This window comes from Ictidomys tridecemlineatus, unplaced genomic scaffold (assembly GCF_052094955.1).
Source record: "Ictidomys tridecemlineatus isolate mIctTri1 unplaced genomic scaffold, mIctTri1.hap1 Scaffold_521, whole genome shotgun sequence".
Taxonomy (NCBI): domain Eukaryota; kingdom Metazoa; phylum Chordata; class Mammalia; order Rodentia; family Sciuridae; genus Ictidomys; species Ictidomys tridecemlineatus.
The window spans coordinates 203773-230099 of record NW_027523424.1 but is presented as its reverse complement, the minus strand read 5'-3'; the positions used below and the strand labels follow the sequence as shown (position 1 = coordinate 230099).

At 37.8% G+C, this 26327-nt stretch overlaps 1 protein-coding gene across 1 annotated transcript in view; it reads left to right on the top strand.

Annotated features, from left to right (window-relative positions):
* LOC144373912 (tRNA (32-2'-O)-methyltransferase regulator THADA-like) overlaps positions 1-26327 on the top strand; it is a 71273-nt gene that overhangs the window by 17814 nt on the left and 27132 nt on the right. Inside the window, exons 2-4 of the mRNA XM_078036889.1 lie at positions 175-403; positions 23178-23267; positions 24121-24252. Coding sequence (XP_077893015.1) covers positions 393-403; positions 23178-23267; positions 24121-24252 — 233 coding nt within the window. The 5' untranslated portion in view covers positions 175-392. The remainder of the gene's footprint in view (positions 1-174; positions 404-23177; positions 23268-24120; positions 24253-26327) is intronic.

Below are 26327 nucleotides of genomic sequence, written 5' to 3'. Positions count from 1 at the left end.
CAGGAGTGAATGAGATCACCAGTGGGGTGAGGATAGATGCCAGGAGACATCAGTAAGTAAGTGATGTGTGCAGGAAGAGGATCTGTCAGCTCACAAGCATTTCAATAATCTAAAATTGTTTGGGATATGCTTTTCTGTTTCAAGATCCATCAGTTGTGTTTTATTATGTTACAGAGTGCCTGAATCCACCCATGAAGGAAGTCTATTCTGTGGATTTGCCCTCTCAAGATTCAGGGTAGTCATGGAGGAGGTGCTTCACCCACACCCTAAGCTCACCAAGGAGCACAGTGTGATTCCCACCCAGCCCTTCTGAATTCAGTGGGAAAGGTGGAGCCATCTTGCATTGTTAAGTTTTTTGAGTGTTGGGTTCCTTAAATGTAACTGGAGAAATAATGAAAGAGAAGTAAGTATTCCACTGGATTAAATGAATTCAATGGATTTTAATTTTCTCGATAAACTGTTATTAAGAAATTGTTTTGGAGATTTACTCCCTGAGTAGGATTAGCTAACCTACATTTTTCATTTGGATAAGTAGTTCTTTAATTAGAAAGCAAGATTGGAGTAATAGTTTCTCCTTGCTTTAAATAGTGTAGAGAAGATATGTGAAACTGCCAAATGAAGGTTTTCCTCCTCACAGTGGTGTGAAGCAGGGAAAACAAGAGGAAGTTATAATGTTAGGGGAAAGGGTTCTCTTCATCCAGTGTACCTGCTTTTATCTTCAATTCTGGAAGTCTCGATGGAAGGGTTTTTTACCCCCTTATTCTTGTCATGCTAAGAGTTGCATATTTTCTGGCAAAACGTTCATTACTGGCTAGGAGTGCACAAGAAATCCTTTGCCAGAGAATTAAGCAAGCAGAAGTGTGTCAAAACAAATATTCTAGTTTGAAAATATAGTCCTGCAGGAGGGGCGGGGATGTGTGGGTAGTGGAGGAGGCCAGGGCATGTTCTAAGATTGAGCATTTATTTCATAAGAATTCTGTGTTCTGAAGGACTGTTGTTTGTAGGAACTCTGGAGGAATCAGGATTGTGCTGCATTAAATGTACTGATGAGCACGGATAGTTTTTCTGGGATTTGGGGTTTGCTCTTGTGTTTAGTGTGCAGCTCATATGATGACAGCCTTTACTATGAGCGAAACATTTTGATAACAAATAGCCTTTTAAATTTAATTCAAGAGGCATTTAACAAAACTTTTGTTTACATGGAAAAACTCTGAGGCTTGAGAATATTAAACACACATAAACAAACATGCACATAAACACCAGTCCACTTCATAAGCATTTATTTGGCTAGGAAATGCCAAATTTATGTAACTCCAATCTTAAAAGTATTTGTTGAATGATTCTAAAAAGCAAAACCTTGTTTTTCCTTCTAACTTTTCCTTCTACCTTTTCCTTGTTACTTTAAAAAAATCATCATATAAATGAATAAGAGCATAGACTGGGTAAATAGAAGTTTTGTATACTTCCTTGCTATATAGTTGCTCAAAACAACTACTAGAGAAGTCACTTTTCAAATTGGAGAAACATTTTTTTAAGTTAGCTGACATTTTATTATTTTTTTTTTGTCAGTACCCACTGGGATGGGTGTGGGCGCTAACCATGTTAAGTAAGTTTCAAGATAAAAGTTATTGCTTGCAGAAATGAACTTGAGTTCTTCTACAGGATTTCCTGACTGTATATTTACCTGCAGCTGACATTATTTTCTGAGAGAATTTTTAAAATAAAATATACTGCCTTGTAATATTGCAATAAGTGATCACACATGATAGAATGTATAGATAAAAATAAGCCCTCAAAATAATATTAATAAAATACAGACCCTTGATTCTTTTCTCCTTTTGGCAGATTTTAGGTCTGTTGCCATAAGCAGTTCAAGGAACACATGCTTGCATCCAGAGCACTGGGAGGAAGTCTGCCTGCACTTTGATTCCCTGATTTGATACACATTAGTTACTGGAAGAAAGATGAATTAATGTAAATTTCTTTAGTTTTAGTAACTCAGAAGAGTAAAAAATTGTTGAGGGCTTGAAAAGATCATGGTGCACCATTGGAATTTGACTTTAGTAAATGTAACATTTGTTTTCTAAAGAATTATAACAGCATACTTAAATTCCAGAACAGTAAGCAAAATAGCTTAAGTTCACTGACTTGAAAAAACATTCTTTTATACTGCACGGTTCTAAAATAAATACTTAAAAGAAACAGAGAACAAGTCATTCTATCTTGGATTTCATTTTCCTTCAGATAGAACAGCTAGAACAAACATTCTTGCTAGTTAACATTGCCTGTGTTTTTATGAAGTTAATAACTGACCTGTCAATCACGCCCTATATAAATACGGTAGTTTAATGCTTTCTGCTTTAGAAGCACTTTTATTTCCAAGAGCTGCCAGCCAAGATTTCCAAAGGACTCCATGGGCTGTTTGCTTTTATCTGTTTTGAGGGCTGGTCTCTTTATACCTGTTGGTTTGCTCTTTATGATACCTTTGTGTAATCAGGTATGGGGAGAGCAGATGTGCAGAATAAACACATCTTAAGGAAACCAAAGCTCAAGAAAAATCATGTAATTATGAACCAACAGCTCTAGAAAAGAGAGAGAGAATATTTTCTTAAATCAACTTAGTTGCTATTATGAGAAGAGAACAGATGTCATGATATTCACCCCAGAGAAGCCTCAGCTTTTCTTTTAAATCTCAGCTTCTAATGGATGGAGGTTGTGTGTGTCCCTTACCCCTTAAATTTGTAACTTGCCGAGATGTTGCAGCTCTTCTCAGTTGTCTTTTACCTTTGACCTTTTTTCATTTCCCTAGGAAATGTTTACCACATGTCTCTATCCAAATAATCATTGCTCAGTGGGAATCATTACCTTTGCATTTTGAACTGGAAATGCCTTTTAATGTTTAAGGGAGGTTTCAAAACAGGAGAGCTTTGGATTAGTTGTTTTAAGATTTTGATTTTTGACTTCCCCAGCACTTGAGGGTATTGAATGCTTGATTCAATTTTTTTTAATCCTTCAGAATGTCATACATATTAGTCAGTGAATGAAAGAATGATGGAAATAAAGAGAAACCAGAGTTCTTGGTTCCAGAATAACCTATTCACCTTTCAATTAATTGTAGCCCTAACAATTCCTATGCATTATATTCACATATTACTTTTCTTTAGGAATCTGAATGTTTGGACATGTTAATTTGATTATTTTAGTTTGATTAAAACAGTTTCCCTTACTTTTTTTTTTAAACTAGGAATTTTATCATCACTTAACTGAGCTTTAGGAGGAAACGAGATTTCCAGGCATTCAGAGCTCCACTACTTTGGGAGGTTCTCTTTATGCATTTTCTGTTGATTTCGCTGACATTTTTTGGTCAGCACTTTTATCCTTTTGTAATACTGGCATCAATTTTAGATTTCCTGTGGAAGTAAAAAGCAGGTTTTTTATTAATCAGTTTTCTCCTTTCTTGCTCAGAAAACTTTCAAACTCTAGTCTTTTAACAGTTATTGCATTTTATTTTGTTTCTAGTTCATATTTTTTAAATACTGGTATCTCTAGGATAACAAAGTATAAAATGCAGCCCCAAATACCCTTGGTTCAGCAGCTTTCCTCAGATAATCACTTGCCAGAGTCAAAGTATTTGGTGAATGTAGAGGTATGTTAAAGCCAGGTTTTAAACTCTTGTTTCCTCTGCAAAGCCTTTGGGGTCAAAGGTGGGAAAGCTCTGAGGTTGCCTGGAGCCAGTGCACAGGAGCACAGTCTTAGTTGTGGTGCCTGCATTGAGGCAGAAGGGTATATAAAACTCTAAAGGGTATAAAACTGCCAAAATTATGGTTTAGCATCTTTGGGCCTTTGGTTGCAGAGCCCTTTGTCAGAAATGGTTGTTGTAGGACAGTCAGAGATCAGGCCAGAGAAGCAAATTAGGAGTAAACTAGGGCAGGCCATGCTACAGACAACAGGAAAGAAACTGCCTCTACAATGCACCCAGGGATGCTCCTGAAGTCGCATGGGTCCACTTAGTTGGCAGATTAGCTGAGAGTCCCCTCCAGTGTTTTCCTTTTGCATTCATCCAAGGTTCAAACCTATAATTAAATTTTCTGAACAAAGACCCTATTAACCCACACCATCCAGACTGATGACTAACAGCTTTTCCTTCCAGGTACATAAAGAAACCTGTAATGCTTAAAGGAAAATAAAGACCCTAGTCAGGTTTGTGGGGGAGGGTGAAGTGATGGAGTAGATGTAGGAGGATTAGATTTGCCTTTCAGAAGTCATTTTTTAGTGCTGTTTAAAATGGATCTTTCAGTAGTTATAGCTCTTATTCAGATATGTATGATTTACTGCATGATCTAAAACTTAGTCACAGTGATATGACTTTATTTAAATATCTATGAAAATATGTTGGTTTTTCAACTTTTAACACATTAAAAAAAATTTGCTCTACTTCTTTTGTGTGGACAGTGTAGACTTACATGAAACTGTTTAGGGGGAAGACCCAAACACAGTTCATTGTGATACTTCTGGGCCACATCATCAAGTGTCTTACCAGTAATTGGAAATAATTCATTAGTTTGGAGTTTGAGGTCTCCACAGTCTGGCCTGCTCTACACCAGAGCCTTTTGCTGTAGCCTTCTCCACCTTCCATGGCTGCCTTACACATCTCTGCCTTAGCAGTCTGTCAGTCTCTTCCTTCTCCACACATTCTCTTCTTCCTCCTTCAGCCTCGCATGGCCCAGGGAGAGGTGATTCCCATCTGTCCTTCAAGACTGAAGGGCACCTAGAACAGTGTAGGGCTCTTCTCTGCTTTTCTCAGTCTGCAAACATTCTGGTGAGTCCCACTCCTTGTGAAACCAGCCTTGCTGAGCGTCCCTCTTTGGGCTCTCCCCAATTGATTTGGCCTCCAGAGCAACAATCTACCACTTCTCTGGCTCTTAGAATGCCAGCCTTTCAATCTGGTTTGCATTTTTTTTTGTTTTTCCATTCATTTCTGTCTTATTTTTTAAACTTGATTTAAAGTTCCTTAAGGCCTAGAATTATGTCTTTCTTATATGTGTGACTATGCTTCAGAGCACTTAGCATAGTACATAATACTGGCTTGTCAATTGGTTGATGGATTGGTGCGTGTCTCAGTCCCAAGGCTTGATGTATTTGCTGTCTGTAAAGATAGTGAGCTATTTTCAGAACCACGGGTACCTTTGTACCAGGTTTATTTTTTGGCTTTGAGCTTGGTAGTGGAGATGTTAGGCCCCAGTTCTGCCCAGAAAATCTGTTTTCCAAATTTTTGCATGAACAGAATGGTGTTACAGTCACATCCTGGAGCAGTTTCACCTGGGCACTGCCAACTCTTACTTATGCTGACTGGCTGACCTGTGTTGAGTGTTCCTCAGATCTTATTTCAGCTTTCTGGGTTATTTTTATTTTTAATTAAAGGAAAGCTTATTTCTAAGACTTTCTTGGATCAAAGGCAAGTGAATATTCATTAAATGTTTACTTTCTTGACTTTAATTTACTTCAGCAGGTGATAACTTAGGTAGGATTAGGCCATGACAGTGATATGACAGGGTCCTTGTTCATGGTAGTTATTGACTTTTCCAGTATTAACCTTTTATATATAGCACGAAGCCAGCATTCTGGTGTCCAAACCATATAAGGAACTGGCTTTCTTTTAATTTTGTGTTTTGAGTTTGAGGAAGATAAACAGTATGCCAAGTTGGGACTTTCGAGACTTCAGTGCTTAACTCATTTGATCTGAAAATTACTGGTAAAATTATGACTTTTGCCAACTGTAAAACCAAGTCTAAGTAGTGAATGGCCTGGTATGACTAACACAACATGCTTTAGGCCTCTGAAAGCTTAGACCAGACTCTGAGAAGAGGTTTTCATAGGCAGAAGACAATACTTCACATTCACATAGCATCTTTTCACACTGCTGTATTTATTCATTCAGTAAGTATTTTTTGAGCACTGGCTAGGAGCGAGGCATTGTCCTGGGTTCCTGGGATATAATGATGAGCAATCACCAAATATTCTACTTCTTTGCTATTATTTTGACGTTAATTTCTAGTCTGCTTCCTCTTACTAGAATGTCATCAGCTCCATGGGGAGGAGTTCTTTGTCTTATTCCCTGTCGTATCTCAAGCACCAAGGGCCGGGTCTGACAGAGCAGAAGCTCAGTATTTGTCAAATGTGTGAATGAAGGTCTTCAAGGAAGGATTTAAGTGTTGCCATGAGAGCATGTGGGAATGTATGTTAGAGCACATGGGAATGGTCTGGGGCATCAAGGAAAACACCCAGAGAAAGAAGTAGATAATGGCAGAGAGGAAGGCCATGAAATGTTTGCCTGGGAGAGAGTGAAGGTGGGGGTGACCGCTTCTGTGTAAAAGCCTGGGGATGAGGTGTGCACAATGCAAGGAGGGACAGCCCGAGGTGAACAGAGGACCTTGTTAGCCAGCTGAGAGCAAAGAAAGTATTTCAAAGCACAGGTATAACAGGATTAGCTTTGTTTAGTATAATAATTTTGACGGCTGCATGGATGATACACTGTAGCTGGATGAGAAGTAAAAGTTGAAGACTGGGGACATCCATTTGTTTACTTGGATGGTTTTGTTTGTTAGAACAGTATTGAGTAAGATACCCAGATTTTGAAATTTTGTGCATCAGTATTTTTTTTTTTTAATTTTGAAGATCAATCTTTTTTCTTTTTGCTTCTCAGACTTAATACTTTCAATTGTCATAACTTCAGTTTCATTGATCTTTCTTCCTCCTATTCAAATATGTCTTTGAATCCCTGTAATGTATTTTTCATTTTGGTTACTATAACTTAGTTAATATTTCCATTTTGTTAGTGTATCATTTTCTTGTCTTTGCTCATATCTTCCTTTAATTCTTGGAGCATCTTTTTATTTTTTGAGCCACATTCCCAGTCCTTTTAAGATTTTTTAAAATATATTTATTTTCATTAGGTATATATGACAGCAGAATGCATTTTGATTGTATAGAATGCATTGTACACAATTGCAGCACAACTTTCAGTTTTTTGATTGTACATGATATATTATCACATCATATATATGTTTTATATATATATATATTCACATCATATATATACATATATATATATATGATGTATTGTCACATGTACCTAGGATAATAAAGTCCATCCCATTCTACCATCTTTCCCACCCCCATATTTCCTTCCCACCCTCCCTTCCCTTCTCTTTACCCAAAGTTTCTCCATTTTTTACATACCCCCATATGGATCAGCATCCACTTATCAGAGAGTAGATTTAGCCTTTGATTTTTTGAGGATTGGCTTAATTCGCTTAGCAGGATAAACTGATTCTTTGAGCATCTTTTTAAATTTTTTTTTGTAGTTGTAGATGGATAGAATGCCTTTATTTATTTTTATGTGGTGCTTAGGATCGAAGCCAGTGCATCACACATGCTAGGCAAGTAGTCTGCCTGTGAGCTACAGTTCCAGCCCTTCTTTGAGTATCTTTAAGTCAGTGGTTTTAAGGTTTTTCTAGCAAACCCACCATCTATATGGTCTTTCTCAGGGAAAGTTTCTGTTGTGATGATGTTGTTTTCCTTTGAATGGGCCACACTCTCCTGTTTCTTGGGATTTTTCTTTTTTTAAATCTGGACATTTAAATCTAATAATGTAGCTCTAGAAATCAGATTCTATCTCTTCTCCAGAATGTGTTGATTTTTTTTTATTGTTGCTGTGCTGGAGATTAGCCTGAAGTATAAGTTTAAGTTCTTTTCAGTTCTTTTTCAACCTGCACCTTTTATTGGATGTGTGTGGTGACTTTCTAAATTTCCTTGTATATGTAGTTGCTTTTTTTTAAAATGTCTGACTTTCAATAGGGTAAGAAGTAAAAAATGAATGGGTAGAAAAAATGAATGGGTAGGTTAATAAAAGAAAGAAAAAGGTCTCTGGCTCATTAAATCTCCTAGATTTTTCTTCAATCAGAGGAGGAGGAACTTGGGGGAGGATTCCAACAATGGCTGCCTGCCCATGAGTTTGTGTCTCTAAAATCAGAGTTGTATCTGTCAGTAATCAGTATGTAGATCCTCAATTTTTGGACAGAGTTCTTCTTGTCCTATAAATTTGTGCAGGCTCTCCCAGAGAAGATCTGTAGTTACCTGTCGTGAGACTGGTGCATAGGCAGGTGCTACAATGCTGTGAACTGAAATTGGCCAAAATTTACTACTCTCCAAATCTTAAGGTTGACTCCAGAGTTTCAAAATACTTACATTTGATACATTCTGCCAGTGCATTTGTTGTCTGAGGAAACAAGTTCCTGGTGTTTCTTACTTAGCTATCTTCCCAGAATCCTCTCTTCATTTTTTTAAAGAGTTTTATTTTTTATTTTTATTTTTTTATTATTTCATTTTTGTTTTTAACTATTGGGATTATATTTGAGTAAAGTAGTCTATTGCTTTAAAGCTTTAGAAAACAACACCCTTGGACTAAACTAGTATGTTCATTCTTGTGCTTAACTCTTGTCTGAGCAGTTGTGACAGGCAGAGTAATGGCCCCTAAAGAGACCAAGTCTTAATTCCTGGAACCTGTAAACGTTACCTTGTATGGAATAGATGGAGTGGGGTGTTTGTTAATGTAACTAACTTAAGGGCCTTGAGATAGGGTGATGTATTAGTCTATTTTTTTTTGTTACTACAAAGAAATACCTAAGGCAGACTAATATTTGGGAGGCTGAAAGTCCAAGTTCAGGTGGTCCAGTTGGTTCCGCTTCTGATGAGGGCTTAATCGTGGACAGCATGAAATGGTAGGGAACATGTGTGGGAGCCAGATATCACATCACCAAACAGGAAGCCAGAGAGTGATTAGGGGTCTAGAGATTGGGCTTGCTCTTATAACAACTCTCGGGAGAGTTCAGGGTTTTATGAATTCTGGGAGCAGCTACTTAATATTAATATCCTTAGGACCTTCCATTAGAGCCCCCACCTCTTAAATAGTGTCTCTCAGCTCCCACCTTGCCACATTGGGACCAAATCTCCAACACGTGAACCTTTGGAGGGTAATATTTTAAAACTATATCCAAGCCATAGCAGGTGACTCTTTTGTATAATTTGGATGGGCCCTAATGTAATCACTTGTAGACATGAGGTAGAGGGAGTCTTCAGAGAGAGAAGAGGAAAAAATGGCATGATTGCAGAGGCAGAGATTGAAACAATGCGACTTCTTATGGTTTGGATATGAGGTGTTCCCCAAAAGCTCGTGATCCTGGAATGTTCAGAGGTAAAATGATCAGATTATGAGAGTTGTGAGCTAATCAATGGATTAATCATTTGAATGGGTTACTAGGTGGTAGCTAAAGGCAGGTAAAGTTGGAGAGGGTGGGTCACTAGAGGTGTGCCTATAGGGATTATGTATTCTGTCCCTGGCTCCTGCTCTCTCCCTGCTTTCTGGCTGCCATCAGCTGAGCAGTGTCCTTCTGCTACACCTCTCTGCCATAATACTCTTCCTCACCTTGGGCTCAGAACGATTGAGTTGACTGTGGACTAAAACTTTGAAACCATAAGCCAAAAATAAATGTTTTCTCCTGTAAGTTGTTCTGGTTAGGTTTTTGTTCAGGAAATGAAATCTGATTAACATAGCTATAAGCCAAAAAGTGCTGGCAGATACTAGAAGCTAGAAGAGGTAAAGATAAGATTCTCCAGTAGAGCCTCCAGAGGTGTCATGCTGACACCTTGATTTTCATACCATTGACTGCTGGCCTCTGGAGTTGTGTTCCTTATTATCAGCTTTTCTTTTATTTATTATTACTTTTCCCTGAAGTTTAACACAATGCTTTCAGTTTTATGACTATTTCACTTACATATTGCTGCATAACAAACCGTCCCTGAGTTTAATGGCTTAAAATAGCAACAATTTATGATTTCTATATTTTTCTTGGCTGACTAGATTCAGCTGGGGGTGGTGGTGGTTTCTTCACTGTATGATGTCCTATGGAATCACTCAGAAGCTGCATTCATTTGAGACCTCAACCAAGGTTGGAAAGACCAAGATGACTTCAAACTTATGTGGCTGCAACTGGAATTGCGGGCATCAGTGACTGGGGACTGACCAGGCTTTAAGAGGATAAACACGGAAGTTGCCATGCTTATTAAGTCCTAAGCCAGAACTAACACAGTGTCACTTCTGCTGCTTTCTGTTGATTAGAGCAGATCACAAGGCATCCCAAGTTGAGGAACAGGGATGAAACAAACATACAGAAAGGAGGATTGTGGGGCTGGGGATATAGCTCAGTTGGCAGAGTGCTTGCCTCAAATGCCCAAGGCCCTGGGTTCAATCCCCAGCATGAGTAAAAATAATAAATAAATAAATAAGGAGGTTTACACAAGGGAAGGTAGGAATTTGCCAGTCATCTCCAGAAAGTATACAACAGACTGTTTAGAAAATGGACTTCAGCAAGAAACATTTTTTTTCTTTCTTTCTTTTTCTTTTAAATATTTTTTGGTAGTTGAACACAATACCTTTCTTTCTTTCTTTCTTTCTTTCTTTCTTTCTTTCTTTCTTTCTTTCTTTCTTTCTTTCTTTCTTCCTTTCTTTCTTTTTTCTTTCTTTCTTTCTTTCTTTCTTTCTTTCTTTCTTTCTTTCTTTCTTTCTTTCTCTCTTTCTCTCTTTCTCTCTCTCTTTCTGTCTTTCTCTCTTTCTTTCTTCCTTTCTCTCTCTTTCTCTCCTCCTCTCTTTTTCTCTCTCTTTCTCTCTTTCTTTCTTTCTTTCTATGTGGTGGTGAGCATCGAATACCCAGGGCCTTGCACATGTGAGACAAGTGCTCTACCACTGAGCCATAACCCCAGCCCCTTCAGCAAGAAGCATTTTCTAAGAAATAATTTCTGGTGTGAAAACAAATCCATAGAAACTGCCTAAATAGAAACCTGCACACATGAGGCGTTTAAGAGATGCATGTTTTCTCTGGGTGCAGTGGTGTTTACCTGTAATCCCTGTGACTTGGAGGCTGAGGCTGGAGGATTACAAAGTTTGAGGCTAGCCTCAGCAATTTAGCAAGAACCTGTATCAAAATTAACAGCTACCAGTGAAGTGAGTGCAAATATGTTTCTAGGACTGCTTCTGGACCAGTGACTTCCTTGGCAAATGGCGGAGCACTTCCAGAACTAAAACCTTTCACTCCCTCTCTGGATATGGTATTGTGATAGCCAGTTTAGCCATTTGGAAATTCCCCATCTTGAGAGCAGCTTCTGAAAGGGAAGGGTTACAAAAGCATTCACCAAGTCCAGCAATTTCTCTGTCGTCTGCAGAGGATTAGAAGGGAAATGAAGAGACTGGGAGGATAGCTAATCTGTCAGCACTTAGAGACCCTGGGGCAGATCCTTTCCTGGGCTTCCTACATGGTTTGCCTGTAGCTGAATAAAGGGACTTCCTGGTAGAACCACTGCTTGGGTACAAGGGCTTGGTTTTTCGTTTGCTTTTTTATTGCTAGGGTTGAAACCTAGGACCTTGTGTGCGATGCTCTTTACTCCTGAGCTATGTCTCTAGCCCAAGGGCTTTGTTGAGTATGAGATTCTGACTGTGAGACTCCTGATTTCTTTCTAATCATTCTTTTCAGTTTCATTTCATTTCATTTAAAAGAACATTCTTATGTAATTGTTATTCACTCCTTCTTTTACTCATTGCTGCTCTGGGGAATATGTGATGGTGTTGCCTAGTCAGAGGTATGGATAGGATTCCAAGAACAGAGTCAGAGATGTTCCTCCTGGAGAGGTTCCAAAGCCAAATTTCTCTTTTATGAGTTGTTTCTATTTTTTTTATTTTGCATTTGATCATATCCTTTGAAATGCTTGTGTGTGCTTTGTCTTCCTTTGTAAGTTTGTTTCCACTTGGAGGATGTTGTTTTTCTTAAGATGAGCTTGCTATTTTATCAGCAATCAGTGTGGCAAGGAGACAGGCCCTTTTGCTGATTTCTGTCCTCTGAGTTGGTTTTATTAGCCTAAATCTAGGGAGTTGCTCCGTTTTAATAGTTTATTTGGTTTCTATTTGAAACACCAACTGAAAAGCTCTAGGTTTTTGCCTTTAGCCATTGTTTCCATCTAATGACTAGATTTATAGTGTTTGCTCCATGGCCTGTGAATAAGTCCTGTCCTTTTCAAAGCTGGGCATCGCCTATGCCTTTGCTGCTGTTGCCCAGCAGTTCCTCGAGCCTGCGGGGTTTTGTTTGCCTTCTCTAGTTTTTTCCTTTTATATCTTTGTGAGTTGCTCCATTGATCTTGGTTCCTGGGATGATTGAGAATGATGTGGGATGTATATTTATATAGGGACTAGGGGTGAATATACCTTTTTTTTCCTTAACACATTTTGCAAATTCTTTGTTTTTTTCATTGCATAATTATTTTCATCATAATAATGCTTTTGTTATGAAGCATATACTTCTGGCATTTTAACTTTTTCTGTTTATGGCCAATCTAGGTTCTTTGACTGGGTTATGAATTAAATTTACATAAGACAGATTAGCAGGACAAATGCTATTTTAATTATGTGCATATACATAGGAGAGTCCCACAAAATATGAGACTGGGCCAGATGACCGAAACTTATGAAGTTTCCCAAGCTCCAGAGAGGAACAGGGATCAGGGATTCTGGGGAGATGGGAACAAATATAGCAAGGTGAGAGGAGAAATTATATAGTGAATAAAGACTGTCTTGTGTGCAGATCAGCAGTGTCTCAGGTAATAAAAATTGTCTCTGAGCAGCCCTCTTCCTGAAATAGATCCTTTCACTAACGTAGATTTACTTTATGGACAGAAATTATTTTATGAAAGCTTTTTAAACTTATTCCTGTGACTGTAGTTTCTCTGAATAACCAGATGAAAATATGGCAGTGAAGCGTATGTGGTGTGGGGTGTCTGATCTGTCCTCATATGTATAGTCATACTCTTGGGTGGGATTCCCTGGGCCCAGCAGTCCTCCCTCCCGTTGTACCTGTGTATCCTCCCTGGGGGGCTAGGGGTTTGTGCACCTCTTTCACAGTCTGGCATCCTCAACTTAAAGCTGCCTTATTCTCACCCTGTGTCCTGGCTTGTGTGTTTTCACCTATGTCTGCCTGTTTATCCCATTTACAATTTTTGGTTGTCTTTTCTCTTCCTGGGAGCTTGAACTTACAGAGCTTTTCCCTTTTGGTTATCACTTCTATTGTTTTCATGAAGCTGCTGAACTAGTTTTGACCATATAAATAAACAGGTTTGAAATGGCTGTCACTGGAGTATTCACCCCCAGGGCTTGTTATATCTTGTGGTGGTAACATCAGTCTGTTTGCTTGTTTGGATGAAATCAAATTGAACTGTTTATAAACCGGTGAGACAAGCTTTATCTATTTGTGTTTAAGAAAATGTCAAGCCCTGGCAGGATACTCAGTTTATTGACCCGAATGATGATTCTGAATGCCATTAAGTGTGGCTAATTGTGAGCTTCATGAAATTATTCTGTTCCCATCTTCATCCTAATTTCTTTCTCTTGGTCTGTCTTAAGGACTCTGTCCTTTTGTTTGCTTCATGCAGTAAGTTTGCATTGGATACAGTTGTGAACTGGACATCATACTTAGTATCAGAGAGACTGTGGAAAAAACATTAGTTAGAATCTCTGCCTTGGCCCAATTTATCATCTGGTGGGATAAATACACAAACAAAGAGGAAGTTCAGTGTATGACATGCTGCAAATTCTGTGATGGGGAGAGCACAGGTTGCAGTGCAAAACCAAGGACAGGTACCTAACCCAGATGCTATGGTTTGGATGTGGTTTGAGCATGTCCTCTAGGGGTTCATGTGTGGAGAGCTTGGACCTCACTGCAGCAGTGTTTACAGGTGGTAGGACCTTTAAGAGGTAGAGCTTAGAGTGAAATCATTTGGGGGTACTGCCCTCAAAAAGGATTGAGGTCATTCTCCAAAGAGTGAGTTGTTGTAAGAGTGAATATGACCCCCAATTCACTCTCTGGCTTCCTTCCTGGTGTTTTAGAGAAAAACCTCTTATCACAACAGAGTTAGATTGAAGCCGGTGGTGGGAAGCAAAAAGGGTATTATAGCATCTGGGGCAGTAGCAGTAAGGATGGAGAGAGGTTGACTCAACAGACTTTCTGGAGGTAGAAGCAGCAAGATTTGCTGGTTGATTGTGCATGGGGTGTTTTGTTTCTGACTTGGGGAGTCAGATGGCTACTGGGTGGGTAACAGTCATTGAGAGAAATAAAAGGGCATTGAAGGATAGGTTTGAGATCAACCATATTAGAAAATTTTTCTTCTCTAAGTTTATTTATTCATTTATTGCCAAAATATTTTCTGGCCCAGTGGCATTTATGTAATATTGTGTTGTGTATCAGGAGGGACGTGAAGAAGTGTGAGTTCCAGTCTTCAGAAATTCAGCCATAGTTGAGGTAGCAAGGTAAACATTTAGTGAGTGACTGTTGGGTCAGCAGTTTTCTACGCTCTCTCCCTGCCTTGTCCATTTTCTTTGTTTCTCTATGTCCTGCTCATAAACTTTTCAGGCCAGGCACAGATTTACATTTAGATAGGAGAAATAAGTCCTGGTATGTGATCACACAGTAAGATGACTATAGTTAAAATAATGTATACGTATTTCGAAATAGCTAGAAGAGAGGATTTGAATGTTTCATCATAAAGAAATAACTTGTTTGGAGTGATGGGTAGATATGCTAATCATCCTGATTTGATCATTACATAGTGTACACATGTAATGAATCATTGCATTGTATCCCATAAATTTGTACAACTCTTGTGTCAACTAGAATTTTTTTTACAAGGGAAACTTTCAAAGCCAGTAAAACATAAGTGAAGCTGCTTAGCTTGGCATTCACATTTTTAAGAAACTTTTGCCAGTCTACCTTTTCTACCTTCTCTTGTCACAAAGTCCTTTTGTCTTACATCCAGCTGGGCCTACCCACTCTGTTTTATCTTGTTTTTAATTCAGTGTTACTAGTATTTCAAGGCTCATCTTGTTTTCCCTCTTTCCCACAAAACTTTCCCTAACCTTTTTACCCCCAATGATATGTTTTCCAACTCTGAACTCTTATTATAAACATTATTCATTTGACCCTGACATATATATCTTGTTTTCTAAACAGATTTTAAGCTCCAAGAGCAGTAACTATCTTATATTGTTAGTTATCTCCCACAGGATCTAGTACAGTGCTCAATAGGAAGCTTGTAGGTACTTTTAAAAAATATTTACTACCTTTGTGAGAAAATTACAATCTAATGATAATTTTAATTAAGTAGCAAGTGAAAAACAACAGTCAGGATTCAGAGGAGAAAGATTCGTATATGACCTAAAATGGTACCATGATCTTAGCCTTTTAAAGTAAGACTGTATTACAGACCTGTATCCAGGTATGTCACACTGCCTATAATTCCAGCTTCTCTGGGAGGAAAAGGCAGGAAGATTGCAAGTTTGCAGACAGCCTCAATAACATAGTGATACCTTATCTCAAAATAAAAAATAAAAAGGGGATGAGAATGTCCCTTGGCGGTAATCTTTCCAGGTTTTAATTCCTTGTACAAAAAAAAAGGGCAGACTCATAGACACCCCCAAACCTTTGAACTATGTCCACAAAGAAGCACTATTGTAAGTAGTGACTTTGCATTCAGTGTGGCCATAAAAACAAATATAGCCATTGTTACTTGGAATCTGTTATTAGCAGATTATCATTCTAAGCTCTGTATTCAAGGTGCTGTAGACTTTTGGATTTGAAAGTTATAGATGAGTGAGGTTTGAATTAAGTCCCTAAGATAACAATATCTCCCTGTCCTCTACCTCTCGGGGCTTTTTATAATACAACTGTTAATATTACATATCTTTCAGGCACAGTATGTAAATATTTAGCCAAGTCTTTAGGAGCTTTTGGCAGATACAGAGTTGAGATGATGCTCCCTGACAAGCACACAGAGCTCAGCTCTTTTGTTTGTAGTAAAATGGAATCCTGGTCTTTCAAGTGAGCCGAACCAGAAATAGGGTCAACATTTTCTTACAGGATGGAGGAACCTAAGAATGGTAGTCTTGAAGAACACCTCCTATGTTCTCAGAGTGCTCAGGTGAAGTTAAAATTCACTTTAGAAAATAATTTTGGTTTTCCTTAAGCACTGATAAGTGCATAGTTAATTCTTGAAAGTCCTATGCCATCTAGCATGGTGACAATGATTTTAACAGTATATAGTCGGTTCTCTGTATATACAAGTTCTGCATTCATGTATTCAACCAAGGATAAAACGAAAATATTTTGGGGAAAAATGCATCTGTGCTGAACATGTTCAGGTTTTTCTTCCTATTAGCCCCTAAACAATACAGTGTAACAACTATTTACATAGCATTTATATTGTATGAGGTATTATTAATCATCTAGAAATGAATTAAAGAATACAGAAAGATGTACATGGGTTATATGTAAATACTATGCCATTTTATATAAGGCATCTATGCATTTGGGACCTGTGGGGGTCCTGAAATAAACCTACCCACCATGAATACTGAGATACAACTGTGTACTTTTGAAAAAATGTTGTCAAAATCCTACTTAGCTTCTAAAATAATTAAAATATCCACCAAATGTTTACCTTTGAGTAATATACCTTCTTTATATATATATATATATATCTTCCAAGATAAACTAGTTGGTAAATATTTGATAAGGTATGTGAATGAAGTAATTTACTATTTGGGACAGTTAGCTTTAATTCAACTGTTTTAGTTGAGTTAGTTGTTTTAGTTGTTTCAATGACTTCAATCTTCAATAGTAGTTCTGCAGCTCTTTTTCATGGCAGTATTGTGGTCAACAGAGCTAGTTACCTATCAGGACACTTTCTTAATCAAAGTGCGAGAATCATATGATCTGCACATGTACAATTGCTTATTTTTCTCTCTCTCAATCAAGAGATACCAGGCAACTAAGAAGTGGCTTATTCCCTTAGACATTAATAATTGAGTCCTCGAGACGACATGTCCACTGACCTTTTTAGTTGTATATGAAGAGTTTCTATTGGGCAAGTGCATTTAGAGATCCTTCTGTGAGTTGTGATTTCGATAGGTATGTCCATCTTTACATTGAGTTCATCTTTTGCTTATTGATTCATTAAAGTTCTTTATATATTTTGGGTATTGATTATGTAACTCTTAGATACATTTATTATAAATTATCTCCTTAATTGTGACCTGACTTTTATTTTTAATTAAAAACAGTTTTATTATGAGAATTTTCAACATATGCAAAAATGAAGAGAGTAGTATAATTGACCCTTACATACTCATCACTTGGCTTCAGCAGTTAGCAACATTTTGCCAATCTTATTTCCCCCGTTTTTTACCTTCCCATAAAGGAGATTGCAGATCCATGTCATTTTTTTCCTGTAAATTTACTCATTATGTATTAATGAGTGATAAAGAAGTTTAAGAAGAAATACCACTGTCCTATGATCATGCCTAACAAAGTTAATAATTCCTTAATATTCAAAATTTCCCTTTTGTTCTATAAATATCTTTTTACAGTTGATTTATTGGGATGAGGAGGAACCGAAACAACTTCCACACATCGCTTTTAGTCTTTAAAATTTTTTTTTCTTTTTTTCACTGTACTGGGGTTTGAACACAGAGGCATTCTACCACTAAACTATATCCTCAGCCTTTTAAAAATTTTTATTTTGAGACAGGGTCTTAATACATTGCTGAGGATGGCCTTGAACGTGTAGATCTTTCTTTCTCAGCCTCAGGAGCAGCTAGATTACAGATGTGCACCACTGTACCCAAAATATTTTATAGATAGTATGTATGTTTTTTAATTCATGAACCCTTTAGATGCATATGTCATTTTTAGTAATGCTGAGGTTGATCAGTGGATTTATTGCAGATTGTGTCATTTTGATCTTTTTACAAAATTCCTTTCACTTAATAGTTTTAGCATCCATCAGTAATCTCTGCCTAGACTCATTAGTTTGTTTTTTTTCTTTTATCAGGTGTTGTAAAATGATGATTGTATAATTGTATTTTCTTTCAACATGTATTAGCTGGATGCCCCTCTACCCATACCCTCCCAGTACTGGGTGCTCTACCACTGACCTACTTCTGTAGACCTTTTTCATTTTTTTCTTTTCAGAATCTCACTAAGTTGTCCAGGCTGGCTTTGGAATTGAAATCCTGCCTCAGTTGCTGGGAATATAGGAATGGGCCACTGCACCTGGCAGAATTCTTTTATAAAGAAACTATTTTTCATCAATTACTTGTTCGTATATAATGCAGGTTTTTTAGGGAATGTAGGAAAATGCTTTTATTACTAATTTTCTTCATTTTATCTTTCATAATATTAAGTTGCTGTTGTAGCAGCCTCTAGTAACCATATGGTCAGCAATTTTATGTTAGTGTCCTGAACTCCAGTAACCACAGGAAGTATGAAGAGAGACAGAAAATACCTGTATGCTCAGTAGGTTGCACCACAGGAGTGGATCTCAGAGTTAAGGAACCAAAATCTTTTATAATGGGTAGTATACATGTCTGCCCTTTGCTCCAGATGGAGATATTCTGTCTCCTAAGGCTATTCATTACATAAACATCCTTGAATAGAGTCCAAAACATAAGTAGCCATTGCCTTACTTTTCAAGATGTGTAGTAAGGAGAATTTTCTCTCAATTTTATCCATCCCTCATTTCTATTCTATCTTGATTTTTGCAGAATTTTCCCTTGAGTACGTCATGCTGTCAGCTCTTTTGATTAATTTGACTGACAAATTGGGACTAAGCCCATTTATTTTATCTCATACAACATTTAGTTTAGGTTACTGTCAACAGGGATCCAAGCAGCCGGATAAGTATAACTTTCAGTATAACATCAACCATGCCCACCGGCATCTCAGACCCAATCAGTTGCACAAATTTAATTAGCCAATAGAGTCTTTGGTTTTCTCTTGAATTTTCTATATTGACCTTTCCACTTAGCCCAAGGCATTAATCCAGATAGCTTAAAATGTATTAGTGATTGCACAGGGTTTGTCTTAACGTGTAAATTGGAAGTCAAGGACAGTTTTTCATCCATAAGAACCCTGTTCATGATTTGAAGCAAACCTGAGTGACCTCAGTTGAGGTACAATGAAGACTTCAGTTGAAGTCAGATGATAAATATGTTGTTTTTTAATTTTTTAAAAAAACATGTTTTTTAATTGGAGGACTCTCATAGTAGTATGTGTAAAAATTGAGTGACTTACATCTTTAGGAAGCTTCTGTGAATAACCAGCATGGCCTTGTTTTGAAGTCATCTTCACAATCATTGGAGGGCACATGATCAACTGGTGGCATTCCCTTAAACATTTGAAAGTCTTTTACAACTGCGCCTAAGTGCATATTTTGAGGAGTGAGGCAAGTTAATGCCTGCTTTCAAAAAAGAAATACAATCCCAGGACACACATGATGCCCCTGTAAAAAGATAGCATTTGGACTTTTTGGAGCTCTGCAGGATCCTTCCAACATTACCTAACAACAAGCTCTAAATAACAAAAAACTTTAGAGTTTATCAGTGAGTCCAAGTAATTAATTCTAGTCTTTGGATTTGGAGATACTGCTTGTAGGTGGTATGTCTAAGTTGTTTTGTTATACCACCAGCTGAGAGGCATTCACCTCCCTCAGACAGTGCTTGAGTGGTGGCCTCAGAAAAGGGGAAGACATCCGGAGTTTTTGACAGGTGTTTTGCATAGAAGGGTCAGCCATTGGAGGCAGGGCCATTATGTACAGTTTTTGATAGATTTTTCAGTAAGGTTAAGGGGAAAGGAAGTCAAATTGTGAGCAGATGGAGGATGACAGACCCAGCAGGTGAATTTAAAGTGGTCACAACAGTTTGGGAGAGACATAGCAGAGCATTTTCCTAGGTGAGGAAGACTGTAGGGGCAGTTTCTTTCTTATTTTTTTTAATTATTAAAAATATTTATGGTCTAGGGTTGTGGCTCAGCTTTAAGACTCTCGCCTAGCATGTGTGAGGCTCGGGTTTGATCCTTAGCACCACATAAAAATAAATAAATAAAATAATATAAAGGTATTATGTTCAATTACAACTAAAAAAAATTAAAAGAGATATTTATTATTCCTGATTGCATAATATAGGTATAAGTGCCAGCTACAGAGTTTCTGTTTTGTGCTCTGAGTTATATGTATGAGAACCCTACACTTTCTTCTCATTACAGTCTGTGTCCGTACCTGCTAATCTAAATCCAGCAAGGAATTTATATGGTGTGACACAGTTGACTTTATAGAGGATGCTTCTTTTTGCTGCTTCTGTTTAAAAGTTTTCTTCCACGATGTCTGTTTTCTGCTTTTCCTCTTTTTGGAAACTGATTTTTTTTCCTCCTGAAGCAGTTTCAAATGACACAGAACATTGGCATTCTTCCTTCTGTTGTATCTTCTAGGTTCAGGGATGTTCCCCTCCCAGGTGTCCAAGTTGTTCTCCCTCTACCTCCAGAGAATCAACTGCCCCACTTCGTAGCGTCACCTTTCCCCCATCATTCTCTACTGCAGCAAGGCTTTTTGTCTGGAATAGTCATGTACAAGAGGGGCAAGAAACTTTTATAAAACTCCACTTTATCCCACTAGGGCTACCAAAAGATCAAGGAATGAATCAGCAGCGTACTCAAAAAAGTGGTTATTATCTTATGATACAAAACTCAGCTTCGGGAGAATTCAGATGTGGTTGAACAGAATGAAATTTGAGTCTTCTGTACACCCTTTGGCTAGAGTATGCAGAGGATGTACCAACTAGGCTGTCTCAGGATATTCTTACTGGAAAAAAAGAAGCAGGCCAGGAATAATCAGGACAGAGCCATAAATTTCCAAAATAGGGAAAAAACTTTATTTATTATTTGTTATTTTACTTTATGGCTGTTTTTGAGTCTTCAATTCAATGGAATTTAATTTTATATATAGTAAGAGGGCAGGATCCAATTTTAATTTTGTTAGATAATCTATTACCATACCATCCTTTTCTATAATATGTAGTATCAGCTTTTCTGTTAATCAAGTTTCCATGTATGTGTTTGTCCTTGTGCTCTTGATCCTTTTTTATTGGCTTAATAATTGTCCCCACACTGTCCTAATTACTAAACTTTTCTAATATTTCTGGCTATCTGATTGGTGAGTCTTCCAACCTTGTTTTTTAAAATTATCTTTGCTTTTCTTAATTCTTATCCCTTGGTGTGTCTATATTAATTTTGGAATCTGCTTTTGTTAGATCACTTTCTCTCTCTCTCTCTGTCTCTCTGTCTCTGTCTCTGTCTCTGTCTCTCTCTCTCTCTCTCTCTCTCTCTCTCTCTCTCTCACACACACACACACACACACACACACACACACACACACACCCATTACTGTTTATATTGGAATTGCATTGTCTTTATAACCAACTTGGGGAGAATTTCATCTTTATAATATTAAATCTTTTAAGCCATGAGCACAGCACATCTCTCCTGTTTGAGGAACATCTCCTTAAAAACATGATATACCAGTGCAGGGGGTGGGGAGAACCTGACTTCTCTGTCACCCTATACACAAAAGTTAATTTTAGATGGATCATAGACCTCAACATAAAAGCTAAATCCATAAAGGTTCTAGAAGAAAATAAGAAATGTTTTACTTTGAAGTAGGCAGAGATTTCTTAGGCCATGAAAACATGAGACATAAAGGGAGAAAAAGAAGGTAAAGTATTAGACTTTACCAAATATCTAAAAACCTCTGCTTATCAAAAGATTTTAGGAAGAAAATAAGTTAGCAAACTACAAACTAGGAGAAAGTATATGCAGTGCATAATTATGACTATATAAGAAAGGAAAGAAGCAACCTGTTTTTAAAATGGACAAAAATCTTGAATAATGTTAGTCAGCATCTATATATCAGAGAGAACATTTGACATTTGGTTTGGGTGAATTGGCTTATTTCATTTAGCATGATAATATCCATTTCTATCCATATACCAGCAAATGCCATAATTTCACTCTTCTTTATGACTAATATTCCATTGTGTATATGTAACACATTTTCTTTATCCATTCATCTGTTGAAGGATACCTAGGCTGGTTCTATAGCTTAGCTATTATGAATTGAGTTTCTGTAAACATTGATATGGCTGTGTCACTATGGTATGCTGATTTTAAGTCTTTTGGATATATGCTGAAGAGTGGGATGACTGGGTCAAATGGTGGTTCCACTGTAAGTTTTCTGAGGAATCTCCATACTGTTTCCAATAGTGGTTGCACCAATTTGCAGTGCCACCAGCAATGTATGAGTGTACCTTTTTCTCTATATCTTCACCAACATTTATTGTTACTTATATTCTTGATAATTGCCATTCAGTCAGGAACCATTTTATTTCACTGACTACATTTGGCAATGTCTGGAAATATTTTGATTGTCATGATTGGAAGGAGGAGTGTCATGCTATTGGCATCTATTTGGTAGAGGCCACAGAGGCTGCAGGGCACAGGACATAAATAGCCTGCAGTGCACAGGATGTTGCTCCGCACTGCCCACCAAAACATAGGGTTATTTGGTCCAAAATGATTAGTACCAAGGTTGGGAAACCTTGTTCTAGAACGTACCCTTATCACCAAAGCTGAGTCAGCATCAATCAGATTTTTGACTGTACACATAGTCCAAATAAATTGCTCAGACTTGGCATTTTCACATGTTAAGTATTTCTTCCTGACAGACTTAGTATCAAATTTTCATAAATATATGTAATCTGGGCTGGGGATGTGGCTCAAGTGTAGCGCGCTCACCTGGCATGTTTGCGGCCCAGGTTCGATCCTCAACACCACATACAAACAAAGATGTTGTGTCTGCCGATAACTGAAAAATAAATGTTAAAAAATTCTCTCTCTCTCTCTCTCTCTCTCTCTCTCTCTCTCTCTCTCTCTCTCTCCCTCTCTCTCTCTCTCAAAATAAATAAATAAATAAATAAATGTAATCTTAAATTTGGAGTTAAAAGTCCACAAATCCAAACATCTCCAAAGTCAAAATTATATGTATCATTTCTGTTAAATTTAAGTTGCTATAGGTTTTGTTTTTAACTTGCATTAAGTATCCTAACAAATGACTTTTGTCACTGTTCTTTAAAGTGTATGTGAGGGGAATGGATCAGGGGAAACACATGATAGTAATTGATCTTTTTTCTTTCTCCACAGAATGACAGGCAGAGAGTTTTTCTCTCGTTTCCCAGAACTCTATCCCTTCCTTCTCAAACAGCTGGAAGCTGTAGCCAGTACAGTGGACAGGTAAAAAGTTTTTCAGAAGCCCATGATGATTTCTTCTGTTAAGAGTTATTTTCTGCCAGGTGCGGTGGTACAGGCCTATAATCCCAGCAGCTCAGGAGGCTGAGGCAGGAGGATTTCGAGTTCAAAGCCACCCTCAGCAAAAGTGAGGTGCTAAGTAACTCAGTGAGACCCTGCCTTTAAATAAAATACAAAACAGGGCTGGGGATGTGGCTCAGTGGTCCAGTGCCCCTGAGTTCAACCCCTAGTACCACCCCCCAGAATCCCCCAAAAAAGAGGGCTTCCAGTCTCATCAGGGCAGTTAGAGAAGTTCATCGTTGCCCTTTCAACCACACCCTATCACTGGTAGTGGGATTTTTAGTATGGACATTAGAACATGTGCCATTATATTCTGCCAGGGGTATTTGCATATTGTGTGAATATATGTGGATAGTCTGTAATAGGAAAATAAAATTATATCAATGAGTTTTTCTTCTGTTTATGATACATTTCCTCATATTAGTATTTTGTGCAGACAGACTTTGGCCCTAGTATGTTCATGCCTTAAATACATTTGGATACCAAAAGTTTCACATTTCATACTAAGAGTAGTAGACTCTGCTTAAGCAAATGACTGACTTTGAGAAGAAAATCATGTGCAAGAGCCCAATCCCTGATTTTTCCTAGAGTTTTTTCCCTTTTGATGAATACTAGGAAGATATGAAATGAATGGAGAAAAAAGTGAAAAAAAAGGAAAACTCAAAAGAGTCTCACATCATATACAGAATTAATTAATTACTTAATGAGAAAGGGTTTGAAGATAGTGCCTCAATTATTAAAGTTCAGATGTTTTGTGTACATCCACTTTTTTTTTCAGTGATCTGGGGCAATTGGACCATCACCCAAGCATGTTCCTGTTACTTTTGGTGCTGGAGAGACTGTATCCCTCCCTGATGGATGGCACCTCTTCTGCTCTCAGCATGGTACCTTTTGTTCCCTTCATTATGAGGTAGTATCATCCTAAGTGAAAATACTGGGGGTGGTCATGGGAATTTTGTGAGGATATTTTAGTTTGTTTTTATTTCAGAAATTATTATATAATAAGAGATGTTAATTAATTAGTTTTGTTTTTCCTTGGGAGGGATCTTGTATAGACAGGAGCAGGAGGCTTATTGCCCCTGTCCCAGACTACCCTCCAGTGATTTAGTGGAAGGTTCTTCTCTCATGGGTGCACCCACTGTGTAAGTAGTGTTTTCCTTGGAGACCTGCCTGCTAATGGGTGTGTGGTACTGATACAAGGTACTCTTTTGAAAAACATAGCCTGGGTATTTGCATTATCCCTGTGTTGAGCTCACCCAGCATGGTGCAGACTTGCTCCTGGCATATAGCCCTTGTTGAGCAGTTCAAGAGGACATCAGGACACCTGGTTCTTCACTTGGAGGAATGTGCTAGGGCATGCAGGGGTGGCTTGTTGATGGCAATGCCATGTAGTACAAGTTCCCACTCATCTCCTTCAAGCTTGGAGTGCCTAAAAAATGAAACATGAACATAGAATATGCATGGAATTCAGAAACAGGCTTTCCTGCTTCGGGAGCCCGTGGCCCCAGTTTTCATTTTGGATTAAACACCACAATAAGCAGGCCTTCAAAAAGTATTCACATTTTCTTGAGAAACACTCTGGAAGCCTATAGTACTGGCTAACTTTTACCTTTCTGCTTACTTCTTGACAAAACGACAACTTCATTTTATTGTATCCACTGAAAATTGAAATGGACTTGGAGCAGAAGGATAAGAATACCAAACTCAAGAGAGTGTGTTTATTATTTATGTGGTGCTCTGGGTTCTACTTCTGGTTTCACAGAGCCGACTTATGCAGTTTATTGTGAGAAACCATTAAACATGAGATTCTGACATGTGATTGCTGTGGCCATTTGCTTGCAACAAGTCCTGGCTGTGGCTCTGTTATCTTTGATCACAGAGATGACTCACTCAAGCTGGTTTTGTTTCCTGATACACAAAGTTACCAGTCTCCTTCATTCAGCATTTGGTGATTCATTTTAGGAATTTGGGTGGTCAGTTTTACTTTCAGGTTCCCTTTTATGACTATCTGGGGGAAAAAACCCAAGATATAGTTTTAGAAAGTTAATGTAAGGGGGAAACGCAGAGAATCCCAGTGTACATTACAAACAAAAATATGCCATGGAGGGCTGGAGATGTGGCTCAAGCGGTAGCGTGCTTGCCTGGCATGCGTGCGGCCCGGGTTCGATCCTCAGCACCACATACCAACAAAGATGTTGTGTCCGCCGAGAACTAAAAAATAAATATTAAAAATTCTCTCTCTCTCTCTCTCTCTCTCTCTCTCTCCCTCTCCCCCTCTCTCATTCTCTCTTAAAAAATATGCCATGGAACTTGGTCATCAGTCTGTGTTGAAAACATTGTTTGCAGGAGTTTTTTTTTTTCTTTTTTTTTTCTTTTTTCTATCAGACTATGATGTGTTGGATCCTGGAAGCCACAAATTACTGCATTAAAAATATCTTTCTAAACTTATTTGTTTACATATAATCAGAATGCACATACTACTTATTATCTTAAAAGCAAATATTATATACAACAAAATTGCATTAATATAGAAAATTTAAATACTACTTTGGAGCTACTGTACTTAGTGTGTTTTTTAAAAAAACAAAAACTAAAAAGACACAAAGTAAGAAGTTTTTAATCATATTGTCCTGATGAAAATGTTGTAGTCAATAGTTGCTTTCTGCCTGAATACAGATTTATAGTGCACCACCAGAGGAGAAGCTCTGCAGTGGATTCATTAGTTGGTCAGTAGGCTGGGATTCATTGAGGGTACGTGTGTCATTTATAAAGATACCACTTGGGAATCTCATGAATTCTGATTCAGTAGATTCTGGGATGGGCCTGAAAATCTGCCTTTCAAACAGACTTCCGGGTAATATGATCCTGCTGGTCTAAGGACCACACTTTGAGTAGCGGGATTACATTTGGGATATTAAACATCATCAGAGTCATGTACACAGAGACATTTAATAAACTAGACAGGAGTAGGGTCATACTTGGATG